Raw genomic sequence first — 25,901 nt, forward strand, 5'->3', positions numbered from 1 at the left:
CATAATGTGCTTTGATTTGGTGAGAGAAACTATACTCTTCACTTTTGTTTCCTAAAATGTTTTCCTTCAGATTTCTTTGCATCTGCCCAGTTTGCTAACCTATCTTCTTGAAATTTCCTGTATTCTTCCTCACATGGCTATTCTCCCAGAAGCAAATTCAAAATCATTCTTGTGCTTATTTATATGAACCAAAAACAAAATCTCAGCACAGAATCTTGGGAGCACACCACCAACATCTCATCAATCTGAAATATACATTTACCCCTACTGTTTGTATTTTGTCCCCAGCCATCTCTCTATCAATGTGACTATATGCCCCTCTGTGCTACGTGGCTTAATCTTTGTAACAAGTTTCTTGTGGCACTTTAACAAATGCCTTCAAAAAATGCAACTTTAAAACATTTGTTGTGTCATCTGTACATTGTGATTTCTCCAAAAAATTTCAATTAATCAAGCATGTCCTATCCTTTACAAATCATGTTGACTAACTCTGAATGGATTACTTTTTAAATGTTAACTAACTTTATTCCTTTTTATGGAGTTTAAAGATTTACTCAGTTCTCAGACTAATTAGTCCAGAATTTCTTGGTCGTTCTTTTTTTCCCCTTTTTTAGATAGTGGTACAACTTTTTCTATCCTTACGTCGTTTGTCACAATTATCGTTCCAAAGTTTTTTTTTTTAAATCCTGCTGAATTTTCTACCATATTCTGGGCCTGGTGACTCTTTTGTTTTTAGTCCCTTTTATAAATCTTTTGTAAAATCTAGTACTGCTTGCTTGCAATTTAGAATTTTACGTAAATTTACAGTTTTAAGTTTTACGGTTCTTAGAGGTTTGGGCAGGGCTAATCAAGCAAATCAAGCCCTTTGATGGAGAGGCTTGGGCAGGGCTAATCAAGCAAATCAAGCGCTTTGATACTCTTTCGAGTTATCAACAGTCACAGATTGCAACTCTTTTTGAGTACAATCACAGTTCTTGGTTTCCGGGAGTGGGACATGAACCCACAACCTTCTGATTCAAAGGCGAGGGTGCTATGGACTGAGCCACAGCTGACACCTCCTCAAGCCCTTTGACGGAGAGCAAGTGAAATTAGCAAATTAGGTAATTGGCCTAATCTGTCCTGTAACTGCATAAGTCATCTGAATCTCAAGTAATATAAATACGAGAGGTTAAGTGCCCTGTCATTGGAGTGCACTGGTACAGAGTGGAATTACTATGAATTTGGTGAGAAGGGAATTCAGTGAGGAGGGGAAGGAGGTGCTCTTTACTTTGTCTTTCTCTATTTTTCTCAGCCTGCAGGAGACCAGGAGTTGACAAGCTGCATGAGAGAGCTGAGTTTTGAAACACCCAAGAGTGACATCACCAAAGAAACATAAGTTCATCAGTTGATGAGACACTGCAGTTAGGGAGGGTCTGCAAGTAGCTGAAAATTAGAAAAACACATCGTTTTCAAACGAAGGAGCTACTTAACTTCAATATGAAACACAAGCAATAGGGAAGTAAAGTTAAATCAAGGCCAGATAAAATAAAGTAGTAAAAGTAAACCAAAGTAAAATAAAGTTAACATAAGGGAAGTAAATTGAAGCTTTGGCAGGACAGCATGGTTGTATGGAATGCGTGCCTTGTATTAAGTGGGAAGTCCTGGATGCTACCAGTGTCCTAGACGACCACATGTGCAGGAAGTGTCACCAGCTGCAGAACATGGAGCTTGAGCGACGGCTAGAGTCACTGTGGTGCATCCGCGAGGCTGAGAGCTACGTGGATAGCCCATTCAGAGAGGTGGTCACATGGCAGCTTAGGAGGATGGAGGCAGAAAGGGAATGGGTGACCACCAGGCAGTCCAAGAAACTAGGCAGGTAGTGCAGGAGTCCCCTGGGGTCCCACCCACCAATCGGTTTTCCGTTTTGGATACTCATGAGGGTGTTGGTTCCTCGCAAGAGTGCAGTCAGAGCTAGGTTTATGGCAGCACAGGCAACTCTGCTGTACTGGAGGGGAGGAAGAAGAGGGGAAGAGTAGTAGTGATAGGGGATTCATTAGTTAGGGGAAAAGACAGGCGTTTCTGTGGCTGTAGACGTGACTCCAGGATAGTATGTCCCCTCCGTGGTGCCAGGGTCAAGGATGTCACGGAGTGACTCCAGGACATTCTTCTTGGGGAGGGTGATCAGCCAGAGGTCGTGGTCCACGTTGGTTCCAATGACTTAGGTAGGAAGGGGATGAGGCCCTGAAAGCAGGTTTTAGGGAGCTATGAAGGACTGAAAAGCAGGACCTCGAAAGCAGTAATCTCAGGATTACTCCCAGTCCCACGTGCAAGTAAGTATAGAAATAGGAAAATTGAGCGAATAAATACGTGGCTGGAAAGCTGGTGTAGGAGGGAGGGCATCAGATTTCTGAGGCATTGGGACCGATTTGGGGAAGGTGGGACCTGTACAAGCCAGATAGTCTGCACCTGAACAGGACTCGGACAGATATCCTCACAGGGAGATTTGCTAGTGCTGTTGAGGGGGGATTTAAACTAGATTGGCAGGGGGCAGGGAACCTGAGGACAAATTCAAAGCAAGGAACTGGAGATAGGGAATTGGTGAGTGACTCTGAAAGACAGAAGAAACACAGGTTAAAAAATGTACAGTACAGGAATATGGCAGTATTTAAAGATGTATAAGTAATTGCTGGTCAGTCTGATTTCAGCGGTGGGAAAATTATTGGAATCAATTCTGAGACACAGGATAAACTGTCACTTCGGCATGGATTCATCAGGGATAGTCAGCATGGTTTTGTTAGGGGAAGATCATGTCTTACTAACTTAGAATTTTCTGAGGAAGTAATTAGGAAGATTGATGAGGATAATGCAGTGGATGTTGTTTATATGGATTTTAGTAAGGCATTTGACAAGGTCCCACATGGCAGACTGGTCAGAAAAGTGAGATCCCATGGGATCCAAAATTGGCTCGGTGACAGGAAACAAAGAATAATGGTCAATGGATGTTTTTGCGTTTGGAAAGCGGTTTCGAGTGACGTTCCACAGGGTTCAGTGTTGGGGCCCTTTCTGTTTGTTGTACATATTAGTGACCTGGACTTAAATGTGGAAGGCATGATTGGGAAATTTATGGATGACACAAAAATTGGCAGTGTAGTTGATAGTGAAGAAGATAGCTGTCTCCAGAACGATATCCAGTGCCGACTCGATGGGCTTCAGTGCAGACTCAATGGGCAGAATGGCCTCCTTCTGCGCTGTAAAAATACTGTGATATCAATGGTTTTATTGAGTGGGCAAAATAGTGGCAAATGGAATTCAATCCGGAAAAGTGTGAGGTAATGCATTTGGGGAGGACAAACAAAGCAAAGGCATATTGAGTAAATGGGAGAATTTTGAGAGGGGTTGAGGAAGTGAGAGACCTTGGAGTGCATTTCCACAGGTCCCTGAAGGTGGCCGGATAGGTGGATAAGGTGGTAAAGAAAGCATATGGAATGGTTTCCTTTATTGGACGAGATATTGAATATAAAAGCAGGGATGTAATGATGGAACTGTATAAAATGCTGGTTAGGCCACAGTTGGAATTTTGTGTACAGTTCTGGTCACCACATTGCAGGAAGGACATAATTGCTCTGGAGAGAGTACAGAGGAGATTTATTAAAAATGTTGCCAGGGCTTGAAAATTGCAGCTATGAGGGAAGATTGGATAGGTTAGGGTTGTTTTCATTAGAACAGGGAAGTCTGAGGGGTGACCTAATTGAGCTTTACAAAATTATGAGGGGCCTAGATTGGATAGACAAGAAAGGCCTGTTGCCCCTAGCTGAGGGGTCAGTTACCACGGGGCATAGATTTAAGGTGATTGGTAGAAGGGTTAGAGAGGACATGAGGTGGAGGACCTTTGGAATTCACTGCCTGAATTGGCGGTTGAGGCTGAAACACTCAACTCATTTAAAAGGTACCTAGATCTGCACCTGAAGTACTGGAACCTGCAAGACTACGGACCAGGTGCTGGAAAGTGGGATTAAAAGTAACGGCTAGTTTTTCTTTTGGCTGGCGGAGATACAATGTCCGATTGGCCTCTTTCTGTGCCGTAACTTTTCTATAGTTCTATGGTCCCATTAACATTTTTAATCGCTATAAAACAAAACATGGAAATGACAAACGGGACTTGTCTATAGAAAAAGAGAAAAAATCTTATATAGTGCCTCTCATGACCGCCAGATGTCCCAAAGACAATGAAATAGCTATCGAAGTGCAGTCATGGTCGTAATGTAGGAAACAGAACAGCCAATTTGCACGCAGCTAGCTTCCATAAACAACAATGTGAGAATGACCAGATAATCTGTTTTTGTGCTGTTGATTGAAGGATAAATATTGGGCAGGATACTGGGGACTCCCCTGTTATTCTCCAGAATAGTTCCATGTATTCCATCTGAGAAGGCAGACAGGGCCTTGGTTTAATGTCTCATTTGAAAAATGACACCTCTGACAATGCAGCACTCCCTCAATAATGCATTGGAATGTCAGCCTTGATTTCTGTGCTCAAGTCCTGGAGTTCGACTTGAACCCACAAACTTCTGAATCAGAGGCAAGAATGCTACCAAATGAGCCACTGCTTAAATAAAAGCAAGATACTGCAGATGCTAGAGATCTGAAATAAAAACTAAGTGCTGGCAAAATGAAGCAGGCCTGGCAGCATCTGTGGGGAGAGAAACAAAGTTAATGTTTCGAGTCCAAAATGAGACTTCGGAACCAAGCCACTGCTTAACTTTGTTAGAACTTGGGCGAGCAAAATAAAAGCCTCAGTACGTCCAACAGTATGGCATCTTACAGTGCAATCAGCAGAATTAGCAATGTGTCATAGCAATTTCTCTGAATCACCACCTGGTGCTGTCCATGAAGGCAAGTAACTATAAATTGTTTTTTCTTCCTTTTCTAAAAAAGCAAAACAAAATTGCTGCAATTTATGGTATTTTTATACAGCAATGCAGTACAAAAAACAGTTTTTGCTTTGTTACATGTTCAGAACTAATGACTGAGCATTATAACTTGGATGACATTTCTTTGTGCGTTGTGCTCTAACATGCAACTGCATAGTCATTTCATCTTGACAATTGAGCAAATTTCGGACAAATTTATCAGTTGTGCATTTTCCTCCTTGAATTTTGTAGTTATAGATTAACTTTCAGAACTCTAAAAGTGAAGCTTTAGTCCTCAGGAAAACTAATATATATAAAATATTTTATATAGAGCTGATGTGATTTAATTTTATATTTGTCTTCAGCAAGCATTAAATTGAACAAGGATTACCTTTGTTTCTGGCAAGATAATAGCCAAAACTTGAAACTAACCAGATACATCAAGCTTTCAGTGTGAGATTGTTTGACTTTGCTTGTATCAGTGTACTCATGGAATTACATAGGACTTGTGGTATAGAAACAGGCCACCTGGTCCATGCTGACTTTTTTGCTCCACTCGAGCCTTCTCCCGTTTTTCCTCATCTAAATCTAGTGTTGTAACACTCATTCCCTTCTCCCTCATATACGTTTAGCTTCCCCTTAAATGCATCTATACTATTTGCTTTAACCACTCCCTGTGATTGCGAGTTCCACATTCTCTCTACTCTTTGGATAAAGAAGTTTCCTCTAAATTCCCTGTTGGATCCCTTGGTGACTATCTTATATTAATGGCCTCTGATTATGCTCTTCCTGACAGAAGAAACATTTTCTCTCTATCCACTATCAAAATCTTATATAATTTTAAGAACCTTTATTAGGTCATTCCTCAGCTGCCATTTTCAACAGAAAAGAGACCCAGCCTGTTCATCCTTTCCTGATATGTATGTCCATGCATTTTTGGTATCACCCTTGTAAATTTTTCTGCACCCTTTCCAATGCCTATATACCCTTGTTATAATATGGCAACCAGAACTGTACACAGTACTCCAAGTGTGGTCTAACCAAGCTTCAATACAGGTTTAGCATAATTTCCCTACTTTTCAATTCTAGTCCATTTGAAATAAAACCTAGTTCTTGGAATACTTTTTTATGGCCTTGCTAACCTGTGGCACATCTTTTAATGATTGGTGTGTTTATACTCTGAGATTGCTTTGTTCCTCAACACCACCACAACTTGCATCTTCCAAGTAATAAGTGACCTTCCTGTTCTTCCTACCAAAATGTCCTACCTCACATTTATCTGTATTGAACTTTGTTTACTTTGCCCTTCAGTAATTTATTGCAGACCTTCTCAGTATTGACTATCCTCTCCAATTTGGTGTCTTCTGCAAATTTAGAAATGGTGTTTTTGATTCCAAAGTTCAAATTGTTGATGCAAATTGTGAACCACAATGGTCCCAGCACTGATCCTTTTGGCACACCACTTCCCACCTTCTGCCACTTTGAATAACTATCTTTTGTTCTGACTCGCTACTTTCCGTCTTGAAGCCAACTGGCAATCCATTCTGCCACTTGTCCCCTGACTCCGCATTCTTTGACTTTATTAATCTATTACAGGGTGCCTTGTCAAAGGCCTTTTGAAAATTCCAATAAATACTAACTGCGTTACCATTGTCTACTCTCTATGTTATCTTCTCAAAAAATTCATTAAGGTAAGCCAAGCAAGATTTTCTCTTTTGAAATCTGTGCTGAGTTGCTGACTCTTTATTATATTTGCCCTTGCAAATTCTCACAGACAGCCATGTGATGATGACCAAATAATCTGTTTGTGATGTTGATTAAGGGATTAAAAATTGGCCAGCACACTGGGGATAACTTCCCTGCTCTTCATTGAAATAGTGCCATGGGACCTTTTGTATCCACCCGAGCAGGCAGATGGGCCTCAGTTTAACGTTTCATCTGAAAGATAGCACCTCTGACAGTGCAATGCTCCCTCCGTACTGCAACTGGAGCATAAGCCTTTGCACTCGAGCCCTGGAATGGGACTTGAATTCAGAACATTGTGACTCAGAGGTGAAAGTACTATCATCTGAGCCACGACTGCCCATCCTGAGCTGCTGCAATGCATCTTCTAGGGAGCATGCTGTTGCCACAGTGCGTCAATAGTGGAGGGAATGAATGGTTGTTTGGGCTATTGATCAAGCAGATTGCTTTGCTTTTTGGATGGTGTTGAGTCACTACTGTAGTGCTGTAGCCCATCTCAGCAAGTGGATAATACTTCACACTCTTGACGTATGCCTTGTAGGAGATGAATAAGCTTTTGGGAGTTAAGCGGTGAGTGATTCGCCAAAGTATTCCCAGGCTCTGACTTCCTCTAGTAGCCATGGCATTTATGTGCCTGAATTTCCAGTCAATGGTGACCTCCACAGGAGTTTGGTTATGGGGGTTTCGGTGATGTTTGTGGCAATTTTTTAATTAGTTTTTGTTTAAACATAATGGTATGACTGTGTGGTATTTACTGCCTTTTGCAGACATAGACTGAGCAACACAGTAGTATCCCAAATAATCTCCAGTGTACTCTACTGTAATTAAAGGGTAATTGTTATTCCTGTGGCATATTATCCACTTAGCAAAGTTGTAGGCTTTGATTCATGGGATTTTTGGTCTGCCTGAGGAAACTGCCTGTTTGCTATGAGCAGTAGATAAAAGTTGAGAAAGTACCCAAACCATAAATGCACGGTGGAAATTTATTCTCCAGATCCTGTAAAACTGCTGTTAGTACAGGAAAAAAAAGTTAAATTTATGACGAAAGACAAACATGTTTAATTCCTCTTCACATATTAAATTTTGCATGTATTAATTGTCATGCAAAATTCCTGATATTTAAATACAACATTGTGACAGATGTTTTTGATGGTATCCTACTTTAGACATTCAGTAGTCTAATTAAATACTGCTGTATAATGTAATTATTCTAAACAGTGTTTGAGACCAAATATTGAAAGGAAAATAGGCACTGAATATTAGGTATTTTATTTCAATCATGCTCAATGTTCCCATTTTAGTGGAGTTTTCAAGATCTACTGATAATGTGATTCCACTTGCCTGTAGGTGAATAACTGCAGAGTATTTTAACCTACCCAGTGAAGCCTCTTGGATCCCATGGTGAATCTAGATGATTATTAACACCCTACTATCCACTCTTTTAAAGTTTATATTAATGGGGACACAAAGCAAAGAAGTCTCTAAGGAAAATACAAGAAAATGCATACACTCTTACTCTTAGGAATCTCTTTTCCTAAGCTAAAATTGATGTTTTATAAATAATTTCACTGTTTCAAACTCCAAACTCACAATCACAGTGATTCAGTGATATTCATTTGGCATAAGTCAGTTTCATTTCTGTGTGCTTTTCATCAGAAATGGCTTGAAAAGTAAGATTTATCTGAATTTTTTATGCTGTGGGCTTACTGGGGACAGAGGATGATGTTTTTCACTTCTGGATGCTTGACAGTGCATTGCAGCATAAATAACCAAATGGTCACAAAACCTAGCTACACTTTCAAGGTCACACGTTTCACTTAATTTTTAAAGTAAGCAGCAAAAAACTTAGTAGTCGATAACTGGTCGATTGTGGGTGATAAAAGAAATTTTAGATGGGACATTAATCTTTTTACAGCTTGACAGATTCATATAATGCCTCTTTGTTATTTTATGTCCTAATGTTTTATTATTTTATGTCCTAATGTTTTATTATTTTGTTTATATGGATTTTCCTTATGTGGAATTGGATGAGCTTTGTCCTAGTTTTTATTTTGTTTTACCTTTTTAATTTTACAACTTTTGAAAGTGTCACTATCTATGTAAACAAATAATATAGTTTTCAGTTTTGTCCAGTGATGCTGTACACAGAACTTCGGAAAGCTTATTTTTATTTTGAAGCGTAGTTTAAAAAAATTATGGCTCTTCAATTTGCTGTACCTATAGACAATCTGTAAAGAATAATGTTAATGAAGTACTCATTGCTACAGGCTAATTCTATATGCAGGGTCAATGTGAGTGTATACATTCGACAAAATATCGGGTTACGTGTATTTGATTTAGCCTCTTCTTTGGATATTACATTGCAAATTATTGATCTTAGTTATTAAATTGCTCTCATAACAGAAAATGGTGCATGCTTATGTTTATCTTGCTACCAGTAATTCACAGCAATCACTTCCAAACATCTCTCCAATAAAGATGTGTTAATTACAAACCAGACAAGGTCTTCCATTATATTAAAGCTACTAACAAGAAGACAGCAGGAATCACACATGTAAGTAGCATCATCAGCCCCCACTTAGTCCTATGTTTTGATCTGTGGGTGCTGCTTAGACTAAAGGTGCCATCAGAGTCTAGTTGTATGAAATAGACGGCAGCATAAAAACCAAATTTATTCAACAGGAAAACAGACCTTTAACATGAATTTAGAAAATCTGAGAAATAAAAATCTATTGGCCTGCCCAGCTGCATGCAGTGATAATCAGCAGAAAAAGCAAAATTAGTTCTTTCCCAGAGCTAACAGAACTGATAATGGTTTTCTTAAAAGCAAGTTTGTGTGGTTATGAATTTGAAAAAAACTTCCAAGTAATTATTGAAAAAGAGAATTTGAGGCTTGTCAACATTTATTTGTTGAACAAAATAGGGCTTTTCAAATGAGCTGGAAACATGTGTTTAAATCACCATCATATGCATACTAGTACAGGTTTATTCATGTAAGTTAATGAAAAATGAGTTCAGCTTGATTTTAACTTGCACAGCTCAAGCTGTGTTTCTATGGAACTGTTAGCCATATTTTTGTTGCCACACAAAGTGATGCACTTTTGCCTATAATGGGTATTGTAGAAAGGAGGAAAAATTAAGGGATGTGTTAGGTGTTCCATAGTTTTTGAGATTTTGAAAGGAATGAGTTAGTGCAGTGGACTGTATGATCTTGATTTAAAAATAGTGAAGATGCTGGATGAGGAAGAGCATGCAGATACCAAATTTGCAACTTGGGAGGAATAAAAGTATCTTCAATTTACAACAAATATATGAAATTAGCACTTTCAAATCTTTCTTACCATTTAACGATTCCCAAGACAGACAAAGATTCTCTCTTGTTGGAGATGATCAAACGATCTCCCCTTAAGAGTCAGTGACATTGCCATCTCTATATCCTCTGCCATCAAGATCCTGGGGGTTAACTTGGCTGGACCAGCCGTATAAATACTGTGGTTTGCAAGAGAAGGTCAAAGGCTGGGGATTCTGTGGCAGGCAAGACTCCCCAAAGCCTGTCCTCCATATACAAGGCACTAGTCAGGAGTGGGACGGAAGTGATATAAAGACAGATTTTTCAAACTGCACGGAGTAAGAGGATGCATGGAAAGGAGACTGTGCCAGAGTGAGACATAGACAGTGAGAGAGATTGAGAATTTGGTTAAGGTGGGAATTCAGTACAAAGAAGCAAAAGGTGCTCCTTTTTCTATATTTTTTCAGCCTCCAGTAGTGGGTGAGTTTTCTTCCTTGTCTCCTAGCTATGTGACTACAACTTCCTATTACTTTATCTGTGTAAATTATTAGCTAATTGACTAATTAAATACACATAAGGTTGGACAGAAATAACATGGCTGGTGGTGTGCCGTGACTGCAGCATGTGGGAATCTGTGGAATGCAATGCAATCCCAGACAACCATATCTGCAGTGTGTTTGCAGCTTAGGCAACTTCGGCTCAGAGCTGGAGTCTGCGTTGCGGACATTGTGGTACATGGGGGTGGGGGGGGGGGGAGGGCTACATGGACACTTGGTTCCAGGAGGCAGTCACACCCTTCCGGTTAGGCAGAACCTTGGAGGTGGTCAATGATCAAGGTCATAAGGGTGTGACTGCGAGTCAGGCAGGTATGGGGAACCAGAATGTAATGATGGAGGAACCTGAGCTCCTGACTTTGTCCAGCTGGTATGAGATGCTTGCTACCTGTGTGGTTGAGAAGGGCTGCAAGATTATGAGTGGACTGGCCATGGCACCATGGTGAGGATGCCATTCAAGCGGGGGGAGTTAAGAGGAATGTTAAGAGGAAAGGAGACAGTATAGTCAAGGGGATAGATACTGTTCTCTGCAGCCACGACTGGGAGCTCCGAAGGTTGTGTTGCCTGCCCGGTGCAGGATTAAGGACATCTCCTTGCGGCTGGAGAGGAACATGGGCGGGGAGGATCCAGTTGTTGTTCACGTGGGAACCATAGGTAGAACCAGGAATGATGTTCTACTAAGAGAATTTGAGGAGTTAGGTACCAAATTAAAACACAACATCAAAAGTATTCATCCCTGGATTGTTACCTGAGCCTGTGCCAGCTAACATGAGTCAAGCAGATTAGAAAATAAAATACGTGGCTCAGAGTAGTGTGGGAGAAGGGGTTTTGATTCATGGGGTACTGGCATCAGTTCTCAGGGAAGAGTGAGTTATTCCATTGAGATGGGCTCCACTTGAACTAGATTGGGACCAGCGTCTTAGTCAATCACATATCATGGGCTGTGGCCAGGGTTTTAAACTAACAGGGCAGGTATGATTTTGGCGAAAGGAGAATTAGAAATCAAAAGAGAAAAGTCAAGGCATCAGAAAAGTATAGCAATGTAGGTAAAGACTAGCAGAGTGGGACAAGAAGGGAAAGAGAGTTTAGCAAAAACTGTAAATCGGCAAATAAGGACATTGTAGGGAATAGAAGTAAAAAAAGCATTAGATTAAAGGTTCTTTATCTGAATGCATGAAGCATCGACAATAAGATATATGAACTAGTTTTTTAAAAAATTCATTCAAGGCATGTGCTAGGCCAGCATTTATTGCCCATCTCTAGTTGCCCTTAGAAGGTGGTGGTGAGTTGCCTTCTTGAACCGCTGCAGTCCATGTGCCGTGGGTACACCCAAAGTGCTGTTAGGGATGGAGTTCCAGGATTTTGACTGATTTTGACAGTGAAGGAACGGCAATATATTTCCAAGTCAGGATTGTGAGTGACATGGAGGGGAACTTCCAGGTGGTGGTTTTCCCATGTATCTGCTGCTCTTGTCCTTCTAGATGGTAATGGTCGTGGGTCTGGAAGGTGTTGTCTAAGGTGCCTTGGTGTGTTTCTGCAGTGTATCTTGTAGACGGTACACACTGCTGCCACTGTGCTTTGGTGGTGGAGGGAGTGAATGTTTGTGGATGGGGTACCAGTCAAGCAGGCTGCTTTGCCCTGGATGGTGTCAGGCTTCTTAAGTGTTGTTGAAGCTGCACTCCAAGGGGCAAGGGGAGAGTATTCTATCACACTCCTGACTTGTGCCTTATAGATTCTGGGCAGGCTTTGGGGAGTCAGGAGGTGAATTACTCACCGCAGGATACCTAGCCTCTGACCTGATGTTCGTATGTCATCTTTCACTATCAGGGTTATTCCTCCTTTGCCATTCTGTCTATCTTTACAAAACAGTGCGTACCCTGGAATATTTATTTTGCATCCTTGATCACCTTGTAACCATGCCTCTGTAATGGTGATTAGATCAAAATCATTTACCTCTATTTGTGAATTGAGAGTGACTGCCCTTGACATCAAGGCCGCATTTGACGGAGCGTGACATCAAAGAGCCCTAGCAAAACTGGAGACAGTGGGAATCGGGGAAAACTCTCCACTGGTTGGAGTCATACTTAGCAGAAAGGAAGACGGTTGTGGTTGTTGGAGGTCAGTCATCTCTGTTTCAGGACATCACCGCAGGAGTTCCTCAGGGTAGTGTCCCAGGCCCAACCATCTTCAGCTGCTTCATCAATGACCTTCCTTCCATCATAAGGTTAGAAGTGGGGATGTTTGCTGATGATTGCACAATGTTCAGCACCATTTGCAACTCCTCAGGTACTGAAGCAGTCCATGTCTAAATGCAGCAATAATTAAATGGCTGGTCCAGTTCGGTTTCTGGATGTTGATGTTGAGCAATTCAGCAATGGTAATGCCATTAACTGCCAAGGGGTGATGGTTAGATTCTCTCCTGTTGGAGACGACCATTGCCTGGCACTTGTATGGTGTGAATGTTACTTGCCACTTGTCAGCCCAAGCCTGGATGTTGACCAAGTCTTGCTGCATTTGGACATGGACTGCTTCAGTATCTGAGGAGTCGCAAATGGTGCTGAACATTATACAATCATCAGCGAACATCCCCACTTCTAACCTTATGATGGAAGGAAGGTCATTGATGAAGCAGGTGAAGATGGTTGGGCCTAGGACGCTACCCTGAGGAACTCCTACAGTGGTGCCCTGGAACAGAGATGGCTGACCTCCAACAACCACAGCCGTCTTCCTTTCTGCTAGGTATGACTCCAACCAGCAGAGAGTTTTCCCCCTTTATTCCCATTGTCTCCAGTTTTGCTGGGGCTCTTTGATGTCACACTTGGTTAAATGTGTCCTTGATGTCAAGGGCAGTCACACTCACTTCATAAATAGAGGTAAATGATTTTGATCTAATCGCCATTACAGAGACAAGGTTACAAGGTGATCAAGGATGCAAAATAAATATTACAGGGTGTACACTGTTTTGGAAAGATAGACAGAATGACAAAGGAGGAGGGGTAACCCTGATAGTGAAAGATGACATAAGAACATTAGTGAGAAAGGATCTGGCCTCGGAAGATCAGTAGAATCAGAATGAGTTGAAATTAGGAATAGCAAGAGTCAGAAAACACTGGTGGGAGTTGTTTATAAGCCCCTGAACTGTAGTTATACCATTGGACAGTGCATTAAATAAGAAATTTTTGAAGTTTGCAACAAAGGAAACGTAATAATTGTGGGATACTTTAGTCTCCATGTAGACTGGGATAATCAAATTGTCAAGAATGGTCTAGGATATGAGTTGGTGTAGAATGTTCGCATGATAGTTTCTTGGAGCAATATGTTGTGGAACTAACTGAGGATAAAGCTATCTTAGATCTAGTATTTTGTAATGAAGCAAGGTTAACTAGAATGTCATCGTAAAAGATCCACTGGAAATAGTGATCATAATACCAATAAATTTCATGTTAAGTTTGAAAGTGACATACTGCAATAGCAAACAAGAATCTTAAACTTGAACAAAGCCAATTACATAGGTACGAGAGGAGAACTGGCTAAAGTTAATTGGGTAGATAGTCTAAAAGTTATGGAGGTAAATGAACAGTGGGAAACATTTAAAGAAACAATTCAAAATCTTCAACAAAATTACATTCCATTGAAAAACAAAAATTCAACAAGAAAGATCCAACTGTCATTTACTCAGGAAATTAAGGATAGTATTAGATTAAAAGAAGAGGCTTACAATGTTACAAAAAACAGTCTCAAGTTTGAGCATTGGGAGTGTTTTAGAAACCAGCAGAGGGCTGTCAAAATGTTGATTAAAAAGTGAAAAAGTAGAATGAGTAAACTAGCCAGAAATAGAAAAAAAAATTTAAAAAAGAGGAAGAGAGTAACTAAACGTTGACCCCTTAGAGGCAGAGGCAAGAGAAATTATCACGGGGAATGAGGAAATCGCGGAGATATTTAACAAATATTTTATGTCTGTCTTCACAGAAGAAGACACAAGTTTCATGCAGAAATAGACAGTAACCTAAGGGCTAAAAACTGAACAAATTAGGGAAATTAACACCAACATAGAAAAAGTATTGGGAAATTTAAGGGACTGAAATCTGACAAATCCCTGGGACCTGATGGTCTGCACCTAGGGTTTTAAAAGAGATAGCTGTAGAGATAATGGATGTGCTAGGTATGATTTTCCAAAATTCCTTAGATTTAGGAACGGTCTGAATGGAGTGGAAATTGTCAAATGTTACCTCACTTTTCAAGAAAGGAGGGAGAGGGATAACAGTGAACTACAGACCAGTTATTGTAATGTCAGTTGTTGGGAAAATGCTGGAATCTTTTATTAAGCAAGTCTTAACAATGCACTTAGAAAAACACAGTATGATTAGAACAAGTCAACATGGTTTGACAAATTTATTGGAATTCTTTGAGGATGTAGCTAGTAGGGTAGATAAAGGGGAACCAGTAGATGTAGTATACCTGGATTTCCAAAAGGCAATCAACAAGGTGTCACAAAAGGTGAATAAGCAAGTTAAGAGTTGGTGGTAATATTTTAGCATAGATAGAGGATTGGTCGATGGATAGAAAGCAGTGTGGGGGCATAAATGGGGCCTTTTCAAGTTTGCAGCCAATGAATAGTGGAGTGTTGCAAGGATCCGTGCTGGGGCCTCAGCTATTTACAATCTATATTAATAAGTTAGATAAAGAGACAGAGAATAATATATCAAAGTTTTCTTTTGATACCAAGCTAGGTGGGAGAGTAAGCTGTAAGGAGGACACAGGCTGCAAAGAGACATAGACAGGTTAAGTGAATGGGTAACAAGATGGCAGATGGAGTATCATGTAGGGAAGTGTGAATTTATTCACTTTTATTGTAAGAATAGAAAGTAAGAATATTTTCCAAAAAGGAGTGAAACTTGTAAGTGTTGATGTTCAAAAAGACTTGGGTGTGCTTATACAAGGAACGCAAAGTTAGCATGCAGGTGCAACAAGCAATTAGGATGGCAAATCGCATGTTAGACTTTATTGCAAAGGGATTTGAGTACAAGAATAAAGAAGTCCTGCTGCAATTGTACAGGGTTTTGGTGAGACCACATCTGGAATACTGTGTGTAGATTTGGTATCCATATTTAAGAAAGGATACACTTGAATTGGGGACTGTACTGTGAAGGTTCACATGATCGGTCTCTGGGATGAGGTGGTTGTCTTATGATAGGCTAAGTTAACTGGGCTTATATTCTCAAACTTAGAAGAAGAAGATGCAATCTCATTGAAAGCTACAAAATTCTGAAGGGGCTTGATAGGGTAAATGCTGAGAGATTGTTTCCGCTGCTTGGGGAACGTAAAACACGGGGGCACAACCTCAGGATAAGGGGCCAATCATTTAGGACTGAGATGAGGATAAATTACTTCACCCAAAGGGTTATGAATCTTTTGAATTCTCTACCACAGAGGGTTGTGGATGCCCCACCTTTAAGGCTGGGATAGACAGATTTTTGGTGTCTCAGGAAATTAATGGATACGGGGAGCGGGCAGGAATATTGAAGCCCAAGATCAGCCATGATCGTATGGAATGGTGGAGCAGGCTTGACGAACCATATGGTCTACTACTCCTCCTATTTCTTATGTCCCTGTACTCTCCACTTTCCTGGATAAGTGCACTCTGACAACACTCAAGAAACTTGACACAATCCAGGACAAAGCATTCCGCTTGATTGGCATGCCATCCACCACCTTAAGCATTCTCTCCCTCCACCACTAATGCACAGTGGTGGTAGTGAGTACCATATACAAGATGCACTGCAGCAACTCACCAAGACTCCTTCGACAGCGTCTTCCAAACATGTGACTTCGATCAGCTAGGCGGACAAGATGGCAGATGCATGGAAACACCGCCAACTGCAAGTTTCCCTCCAAGTCACACTGACTTGGAATTATATTGCCGTTCCTTCACCGTCACTGGTTCAAACTCCTGGAACACTCTTCCTAACAGCACAGTAGCTGTACCTACACCAGATGGGCTGCAGTGGTTCAACAAGGTGGCTTCCCACCACCTTCTCAAGGCAGTTCGAGATGGGCAACAAATGCTGGCTGTGCCAGCGACACTCATATCCCATGAAAGAAGAAGAAAAAGTTCACAGCTTTTCTGAAGCTTTTTCTCTCTTAAGCTCAGTATTATTAGGTGGCTTTAATTTGAGAGTATCACCATTCTTGCAGTAAACGTTTTAAGTGTAGACCTGTTAAACCAACTTGATCTCAATAAACAGTTAACACTCCCTTTTATAAAATATAGCTCTTATTAATTTTTGTCACTACATCTCTAATTCTAAATTGCACTGATTGCAAATGCCACGTTACTTTACAGCATTTTTGTAATCAAACATTTTTATTGTAAATTTTGTAGCAAATCAAATATACAGTTGACAATAGTGATGTCATTGTATGTTTCTAAGAGGACTTAAATATAAACTGTCAAAGGCCGCAACTGATAGTTCTTACCATATGGTGTTACATATTTCCATTATCATATTGTTGTTTACTACACTTAATCTTAGTTATAAGTTTATTATATAGCATTTTAAGACCAATTGGTAAGGTGACCTATTTGCTGTTTACATCATGGTTCCCTTTTAAAAAGAAACTGAAATAGAGACCATAGGTTATGCACGGCTAAAAGGAGTTCCACCAGGGCCATTTTTGAAGCTCTCTGCAGTGTAATTAACACCTTGCTTACCTTGTGCTCATTAACATGTTGGACATTAATGAGTCTATTATATTAATATGCCCTACTTAAGGGGGATGATTGCTTGAGGAAGAACATAATCATTCTTCCACCAAAAAAGCAATTACAGTATAACCTTTCAGTGAACTGGCAGACATGAATTGTTTGTGTTTTTTCTGTTTTCTTTATTTAGGAGTAATTCCAGGTAGGTGATTATTTAGTGTGTGATTTGCCTCAAAGGAATTGCTATTGTGATTGGATCAATTTGCACTAAATATTTCCATCCCTGAATATGTTTCAAGTGAGTTAATCTGTTTTAATTTATAAGATTTAGAGATGTTATTGAGAAATATTTTTAATTCTCAGTTTAACAGTATTACTGAATGATATTGTACTGGGAGATGATGTTTGCATATCTGTGACCAGTTTTGAAGAATTTTTGCAAATTTCACATATTGCAGTGCACAGAGTGGATTTGTTGAGTTGTCCTGTGGTTCACTTTTGCTGATGATTTAGATACAGTAAACTTAACAATTGAACCTCATAAGTAGGCCTGATTTATTTTTTTCATAATTAAGTGGGCATTCTTAACATAATGACTGCCCACTTTGAACAGTTATTGTAGTCGGTTACAAAATGTAAATTTTTTTTTATAGTTTTACAACTCTGATCGATTTTATCCAATGTAAGAAATATTTTGTGGGGATCTTCAACATTGATGGCTTTGAAAAAAATACTGAACTGTTGTTAAAAAATTTAACATCAATATTTTCCTATTTCCTGAAGTGACATTTTACAGCAATTTTTATTTATAAAGCATCTTTAATTTAGTAAAACATGGTAAGGTTCTTTACAGGTGTGCTAACAAAGAAAATTGGATACCAATAAAGTATCACACAAGGCGATATGGGGACAGCTGATCAAAAACTTGGTCAAAGTGTTAGGTTTTAAGCAGTATCTTAAAGGAAGAAAGAGAGGTGGCAAAGCGGAGAAGTTAAGGGAGGAAATTCCAGACCTTTAAGGCCTGCTGCAGGGAGATCTTCCAAAGGTGCAGCAATTAAAATCGGGAATGTTCAAGAGGTCAGAATTGGAAGACCGCTGATATTTTGGAGGGCTGTAGATCTGGAGAGGATTGCAAGGAAGATTACAGACAAAGGGTAGGGTGAGACTATGGAGGTATGAAAACTTTAAAATTAAGGCATCGCTTAACTGGAACCAGTATAGGTCAGTGAGCACAAGGGTGATGGATGAATGGGACATAACAGCAGAGTTTTGGATGATCTCAAGTTTATAGAGGGCAAAACAGGAATGCATGCATTGGAATACTGAAGGCTAGAGGTAACAAAGGCAAGGATGAGGGTTTCGAGATCAGAGAAGCTGAGGCACGGGCAAAGTCGAGTGATGTTATGGAAGTGGAAACAAGTGCTGCAGGTGATGGTGCAGAAATGCGGTCAGAAGCTCACCTTGGTTAAATGTGACACCAAGATTGTGGAAAGTCTGTTTCAGTCTCTCAGAATGTTGCCATGGATGAGGGATGGATTTGGTGGTTAGAGAATGGATTTGGTGTTAGAGAATGGAGTTTGTGGAGAAGCCAAAGATAATGGCTTTGGTCTTCCAAAAATGTAGGTTGAGGAAACGTCAACTCACCCAGTACTAGATATCAGTCAAACAGTCTGATAATTTAGAGGTATTGAGGGAGGGATGGTGGTGAGGTAGAGCTGGCTGCTGTCAGGGTACATGTGGAACCTGATGCTATGGTTTCAATGAGGGGCAGCTTGCAGATGAGAAATAGGAGGAAGCCAAGGATAGATCCAGGGAAGGGTGGGTGAGGGAGGTGGCACCCAAGGTGATGGAGTTGGGACAGGAAGAGAAGCAATTGCGGGTGACTCTCTGGCTACAATTGGCAGGATAAGAATGGAATTGGATGAATGCGGTTCCATCCAGCAAGACATTGGTGGAGAGACGTTGAAGGAGGATGATGTCAAAGACTGCAGAAAGGAGGAGGAGAGAGAGTGTACTTTTGTCACAATCACATGAGATGCCATTTGTGACTTTGGTAAAAGCTGTTTTGGTACTGTGGTGGGGTGGAAATCTGATTGGTGGAATTCAAGCATGGAGTTTGGGGAAGATACGTATGGATTTTGGAGACTACAGCACGTCCAAGGACTTTTGGAGAGAAAATGGACATTGGAAATGTGGTGATTTGCAAGGATAACAGACCCAAGTATTTTTTTTGAGGAGAGAGGTGATGATGGCAGATTTGAAGGAGAGAGGAACTGTATCTGAGGAGAGATTAGTGGGAACAATATCAGCTTACAAGGGAGTCAGGACGGGAGGTGGGGTGGTCAGCAGTTTAGTGGAAACAGAGTTAAGGGAGTAGGAGGTGAGTCTCATGGACAAGATGAGCTCAGAGAGGGCATGAGGGGAGTTAAGAGAGAAACTTGAGAAAGATGTGAGTTCAGAGCTAAGATGGGGGAAACCTTGGAGATCACATTGAAAAATGAAACCAAAACATTGGTGTGTTTCATAAATAACAGTACATCAGAAAAGGAATTAGGACATTTAGACCCTCCAAGCTTGTTCCACTGCCATTCAGTAAGATCATAGCTGATCTGTGAACCCAACTCCATATACCCCCTGCTAATATCACATTCTGCTTTCTGACCTTAATGCCACCATTAGCCAATACCGCTACCATTAAAACCCCTTTGTCCTTTTGTTCATGACATCTTTGGCAATCTCCCCTTTGCCCCCACCTATCGCTGGCCTTCTATCCAACTTCACCTGCTCCACCCCCCTTAAACAGTAAAAATTTCATCACATTTTTACTTCTCTTTAGCTCTGAAGAAGAATCATATGGGCTTGAAACATTAACTCTGCTTTCTCTCCACAGATGCTGTTAGACCTGAGTTTTTGCAGCATTTTCTGTTTTCGTTTCAGATTTCCGGCATCCGCAGTATTTTGCTTTTATCCATATACCCACCCTTTACCCCATATCTCTTAATATCTATGGATAGCTAAAGTCAATTTCAGATTTAACATTAAAAATTATCTTGCATCAATTGACATTTGAAGACAAGTGTTCCAAACTATTTCTACCTGTGTGTGTAGAAGTGTTTACTAATTTTACTCCTGAAAGGTCTGTCTCTAATTTTTAGACTGGTTCCCTGGTCCTAGACTCCCCAACTAACGAAAATAATCAGTTGGTCTCTGTTTACCTTATCTGTTCCCCTTAATGACCTGAAAACTTCAATCAAATCACCCCTTAACCTTCTAAATACCAGGAATACAGCCCTAGTTTGTGTAATCTCTCCACGTACTTTAATTGTTGGGGTCCAGGTACAATTCTGGAAAACCTATGCAGCACTCCCTCCAAGGTCAATATATCCTTTTCACAATGTGCTGTACAGAACTGCTCACATTTCTTCAGATGTGTGGCCTAAACATGGCTTTGTATAACTAAATCGTGACTCTCCCCTTGAAGTCTAGTCCTGTGGATATAAAGGCCAGAATTCCATTAACCCTTTCTGATTATCTTCAGTACCTGTTCTCGACATTTTAATGATCCAGGTATGTGGATCTCCAGTGTCTCTAGCTTTTCATAATTTATAAAGTATCCTATTCTGTTCTTTTTTAGGTCCTAAGTGGATTGTAAAATAGATTTTTAAACAAAGGTGCACACATGTGACACAGAATTGTGTAGAGCTGAGTGAGATTTCCTAAAATTGATGGTTATGATGGAACTGAACTAACACCCTTTATTAGTCATTAATCCTCAATGTTTTAATAATATGACAATTAATTCGGGCTTGTCACTGTTATAAGACACTAGTTAGACCTCAGCTGGAGTATTGTGTACATTTCTGGGCACCACACTATAGGAACGATGTGAGCGCATTGAAGACAGTGCAAAAGAGGTTTACAAGAATGGTCCCAGGGATGAGACACTTCAGTTATGAGTTATTGGAGAAGTTGGGACTATTCTCCTTGGAGAGGAGAAGGCTAAGAGGAGATTTGACACAGGTGTTTAAAATCATGAGGGTTGGCAAAGTAGATAGGGCAAAACTGATCCTGCTCGTAAAAAGATCGAGAACAAGAGGGAACAGATTTAAAGTGATTTACAAAAGAAGCCAATGTGATGTGAAAAAAACTTTTTCACACAGCAAGTGGTTCGAGTCTGGAATGCACTGCCTGGAAGTGTGACGGAGGCAGGTTCAATAGAGCCATTCAAGAGGGCATTAGATGATTATTTGAATAGAAACAATGTGCGAGGGTATGGGAAAAGGGCAGGAGAATGGCACTGTCTTAATTCTCATTTAGAGAACTGGCACAGACATGATGGGCCAAATGGCTGCCTTCTACGCCGTAACAATTCTGTGATTCAGTGTTGGACTCAGCTGTCTTAACCATTTTCCCACTGACATCTCAAATACTCATTTTGAAACAAAAATATGTATTCTATATAAATGAGTGGCACATTATTTGACCTTGGGAGGTATCATATCTGTTGTCTCAAAACCCATAAGCCGGGATTTTCCGGCCCATTCGCGGGCAGGACCTGCTGCGGGCGAGGCGGCACCCCAGCCAGAAGTCCATTGACTTGCGGCAGGGCCGCAAGATCCCGCCCACAGTTAACAGAAGTGGAATTCCTTTTGAACCTTCCTCTCCCGAACTTGGAGGTGCTACTGTCTCAGGAGAGAGACAATTTAGCAGGTATCAGAGATTCAACCTTGGAGCACCCTGATCTGTTTGTCTTAGTTACTCAATAAGCTTGTTGAAACATAAGAGGAACTTATTTTGATATTTGCAGAAGTAACAGAAGGCAGGGGATATTTGCAGCATATCAATCAGTGTTGGAAAGATAAAGAAAAGTTAATGTTTTGCTATGATACCTGATCACAACTCCACATTAAACATTGTCATGGGACCTTCCCAAGAGTTTGATAAAATTTTAAATGTGTAATAACCACATTTCACTTGTTTATTAATATATCTTTAAAAAAACAATAAGTTAAGCATGAACGCTTCTGAATCTATGCTCTGTCTTTTTAATGAAGGTCCAATTTTGAATGATTCTCACTCAATCCCATAAAAAATCATTTCAACTTGTTTTTAACGTAACTTATAAGTTGTTAGGTCTAAAGTACCCAGATAGGTCTCTTTACCCCTTTATGAAGAGTAACTTAAGCTAGTCAGTTTTCAATCCTCAGAATTCTCTCTTAGATTTAGCAAGCGTATAAAGATGGCAGTTCAAATTTCACTAATTTCCCACCTCCAAGACAAAGGGTTCATGATTCTGTACCAAGAGGCTGTAAAAATGATATTTCAATATAAAATAGCAGAATTCTGCTCCTCAGCATTTAAATTATATTCTGGGATTGGTTTTCAATTGTAGGGATGGTGACATTTGCTAGATAGTCATTAAATATTCTTGGCATTTGACTGCAGAACATTAATTTTAAAATCTGCCTTTGATAACTGTTTTATAGAAGTGATGAGTTGAAAGTGGAGCTTAAACTTTAGTTATTGAAAATTTCTGCAATATTCAAATGATTTTTGTCCTCTTAAGTTTGGCTTGTTGGTCCATGTATGACATCATATCCCCTTTAGACAGTAATTTTTCACAGATGTACATATTCTCTGACATGAGCTGAGATTCAGGAAGACAAGTCTTGCCACAGTTACAGCAAAATCAGTAGATGCTTGAAGTGGTGGGAGAATAGGTTTGTGGCAGGGGCCGGGTGCGTAGTTGAATTTTGGTGGTGAAAGCTAGGTTTGAAGCAGAGTATTAACATCTGTGGACTGTTAGGAGACAGAAGTTACTTAAACATAAGGGATAGATTTAGTAGTGTGATAATTTTATACCTAAAACATTTTAAAACTTAATTTATCTTGCCATCATCTTTTTTTCTTCCTTTGTCTCTGTTCTTTCTAAGCTTTGCTCGGTACTTGTTTTTGCTATTTTAACATTCAAAATCTTTCATTTACCTTTCTTCTGCCTCCCAGCTTGCATTGGTCACTTTCTTTTAGTTGGAAGAAACTTTCTAAAAGAAAAATTAATTGACCAAAAGCTAATTTCAAAGGTTGTTTTCCAGCCAGTAAGAGATTAGGTTCTGAAGACAGCTGGGGATAGGTGATGGAAATTGGATGAAAAGTAGGACATTCTCAGGCCCAACAGTAAGTTGATTTGAAACCCCTGCAAATTAACCTTGCCTGAAAAAGTAAACTTGGCAGAACACAGGGAGAGTTAAATTACAACTGGTGAAATACAAATACATTTGCTTATAGTAAGTTGTGACTGCATTTATAAGTGTCCCATTCAACTGATTTAACATTTTCTGCAGAGATATAAAAGTAATTTTTGAATAACATTTAAAATTGTGTTTTGATTGCATTTGCTCCAGAATTATTATTCACAGTATCCTGCACAAGGAGTGTTTACCCCAATTTTTGACATGAAACACTCTACCCAATAACATACAATACAGTAGAAGCCTTGATTTTTATTTTGCCCCCGCCCCAAGCCCTTCATCTCAGTCAATGGCCAAGCAGGTTACGGAACTAAAGCATCAATTAGGACTAAATTTTTGGATATTTTGTGAACTGGAAACATAGAGATAATTGTGACCTGCTTTAATAATTTGTGTGTGGCCCATTTCACATAAGAGTAGTAGCTGGTTACAGATAACATGGGTTTTGTTTTATTACTGTTATAGCCCTAAGTATTCAAATGTTATTAAAAATGGAAATATTGTTCAATATCTAAAGTACTGAGCTACTGTATTAGTTAACTGACTAAAATTCCCCCATATTTTTTTCCTAATCCAGTGAACTCATTTTGCTTCTAGATATGCATATACCATAAATCTAGCATCTCTAATACATTACTGTATTCAGATGTTATTTGTTCCTAATAAACAGTGATCATTTTCAGGGTCCATAAACTGAATTTGAACTGAATATTTCACATGTTTATCTTTACTCTAAAATGGAGCTTGTGAAAATGTGGTTTAAAACAGATAACACTGCAGAAAGGTAAACTGGATTCACCTGGGATGATGAGTACACATATCTCTGGTAAAATGAGCTAATAAAGGCTTAATGACCACAGTGATTGTCCATGTATTTCTCTGTGGATAAGTAGTGTTCCCTCTTCCATAGCAGAAGCTGATTTGCTCCGACATTGGAAGTCTTGAGCTGGAAAAAGATTGCTTCCAGTGTCACCAGAGAGAAGTCTTATTGTAGATTAGGGTATTTAGGTGGATACAGGACAGAAACCCATAATTTTTTATGGTTGATAAATAAGGAAATTTTCTCATTTATTTCTGTTTCAGATAGGTTTCAAATATTGTAGTTCAAATGGAATATTTGGAATAAATATTCAGAATTTCCTTTTATTAAGTATGGGTAGCATTGGGTAGGTTATTACTGTCTAATACTATAAATATATCCATATTAATATTTTATTAATACTGTAAAGCTAGCTAGCTACAAAGTAACCTGTCATGAATCACAGATGACCTTGCCTTCAGTTTATCATGCTTTGTTTTGTCCTGATTGTGACACTGATGAGGGACGTCTTAATCTATCAGACAAGGGACAGACTCTTTACTTGGGCAGGGTAAGCAAAGGCATATGACTAGAGTAGAATGCAAGAGGGAGTTGCTTGCTGGCTATAATTTTGTTGTCATTTCGAGTATTGTGATCATTTCATTGATGTGACAGTGCTGGGCTTTACATATAATCCCTTAGCCTGTGCTCACTTTCAGTCTTATTCACTCCCTGTCATTCATATTGATTAGATGAGATCTGGCTGACAAATATATATAAGAACAACAGACTATTCAGTTATTGTATCAAGATGAGATGAATGAATTATATTGTATTCTTCCCAAAACGTAGGTTATAAATAATTCTTTAACTAACTAGGCTGTAAGATGAGCAAGCACATTTTCATAACTATATATTCCCCCACTGATGCTCCATACAAATTATGTGTTTAATTGATGTCACATTGCATTACAAGTTATAAAGTGCCATCAGCAGGAAATTCCTTCTGTTTGGTTTTTCATTAAGTCTTTGTCTGGATAGGAGCCAAAGCCAGATGTGACACCAAGGTTTTACCATTTTCTTAAGCTAAAATGGAATGACTTTTCTTTCATTTCTTCAAATAGGTTGTTATCGATGCCTTTAGACTGATCAATGCTAATATGATGGTGTTAGGACACGAGCCGAGGCAAACAACTTCCAATCTTGGTCATCTGAACAAGCCATCTATCCAGGTAAATATATCCATCATAAATTAACATTTCCGTTTATATGGTTAAAATGAACAGTTCTTGAGATATTTACTGAAGAGGAAAATTGGACCTTTTGCATTTTAAAAGGTCTGGTTTATGTCATATCAACCATAATCTTTAAGAACGTCCTTTATAAATTTTGTTTTGCGTGGCCATACACATGCATCATCTTAAAGGGAACAGCTTGTGCGAGGCCTGTACAGTACCTTCCAGGTTGCTGCATGTGCACAAAGCTTACAGAGAACATCGCTCTTGCATATATTGTGTTAATAACAATCGGGCTTGGCCATTTCAGATTAAGAATTCATATAACACTATTTTTATCTGACTTTTTGATTTGCAAACCTTAATTAAGTACTGCAATGAAAAAGCCTATTGATACTATTATAGTATCAAGCAAGAAGATTGTAGAGGATCTTGGCTTAT

The 25,901-nt window shown here is 39.6% G+C and overlaps 1 protein-coding gene across 2 annotated transcripts in view; it reads left to right on the forward strand.

Moving 5' to 3' along the window:
* Nucleotides 1-25,901, forward strand: part of psmd14 (proteasome 26S subunit, non-ATPase 14) — a 122,168-nt gene that overhangs the window by 63,100 nt on the left and 33,167 nt on the right. For both annotated transcript variants that reach the window (XM_078552270.1, XM_078552271.1), the window contains exon 7: nt 25,350-25,457. In XM_078552270.1, coding sequence (XP_078408396.1) covers nt 25,350-25,457 — 108 coding nt within the window. The remainder of the gene's footprint in view (nt 1-25,349; nt 25,458-25,901) is intronic.

The sequence above is a fragment of the Cetorhinus maximus genome, chromosome 11 (genome assembly GCF_964194155.1).
Source record: "Cetorhinus maximus chromosome 11, sCetMax3.hap1.1, whole genome shotgun sequence".
Classification (NCBI taxonomy): domain Eukaryota; kingdom Metazoa; phylum Chordata; class Chondrichthyes; order Lamniformes; family Cetorhinidae; genus Cetorhinus; species Cetorhinus maximus.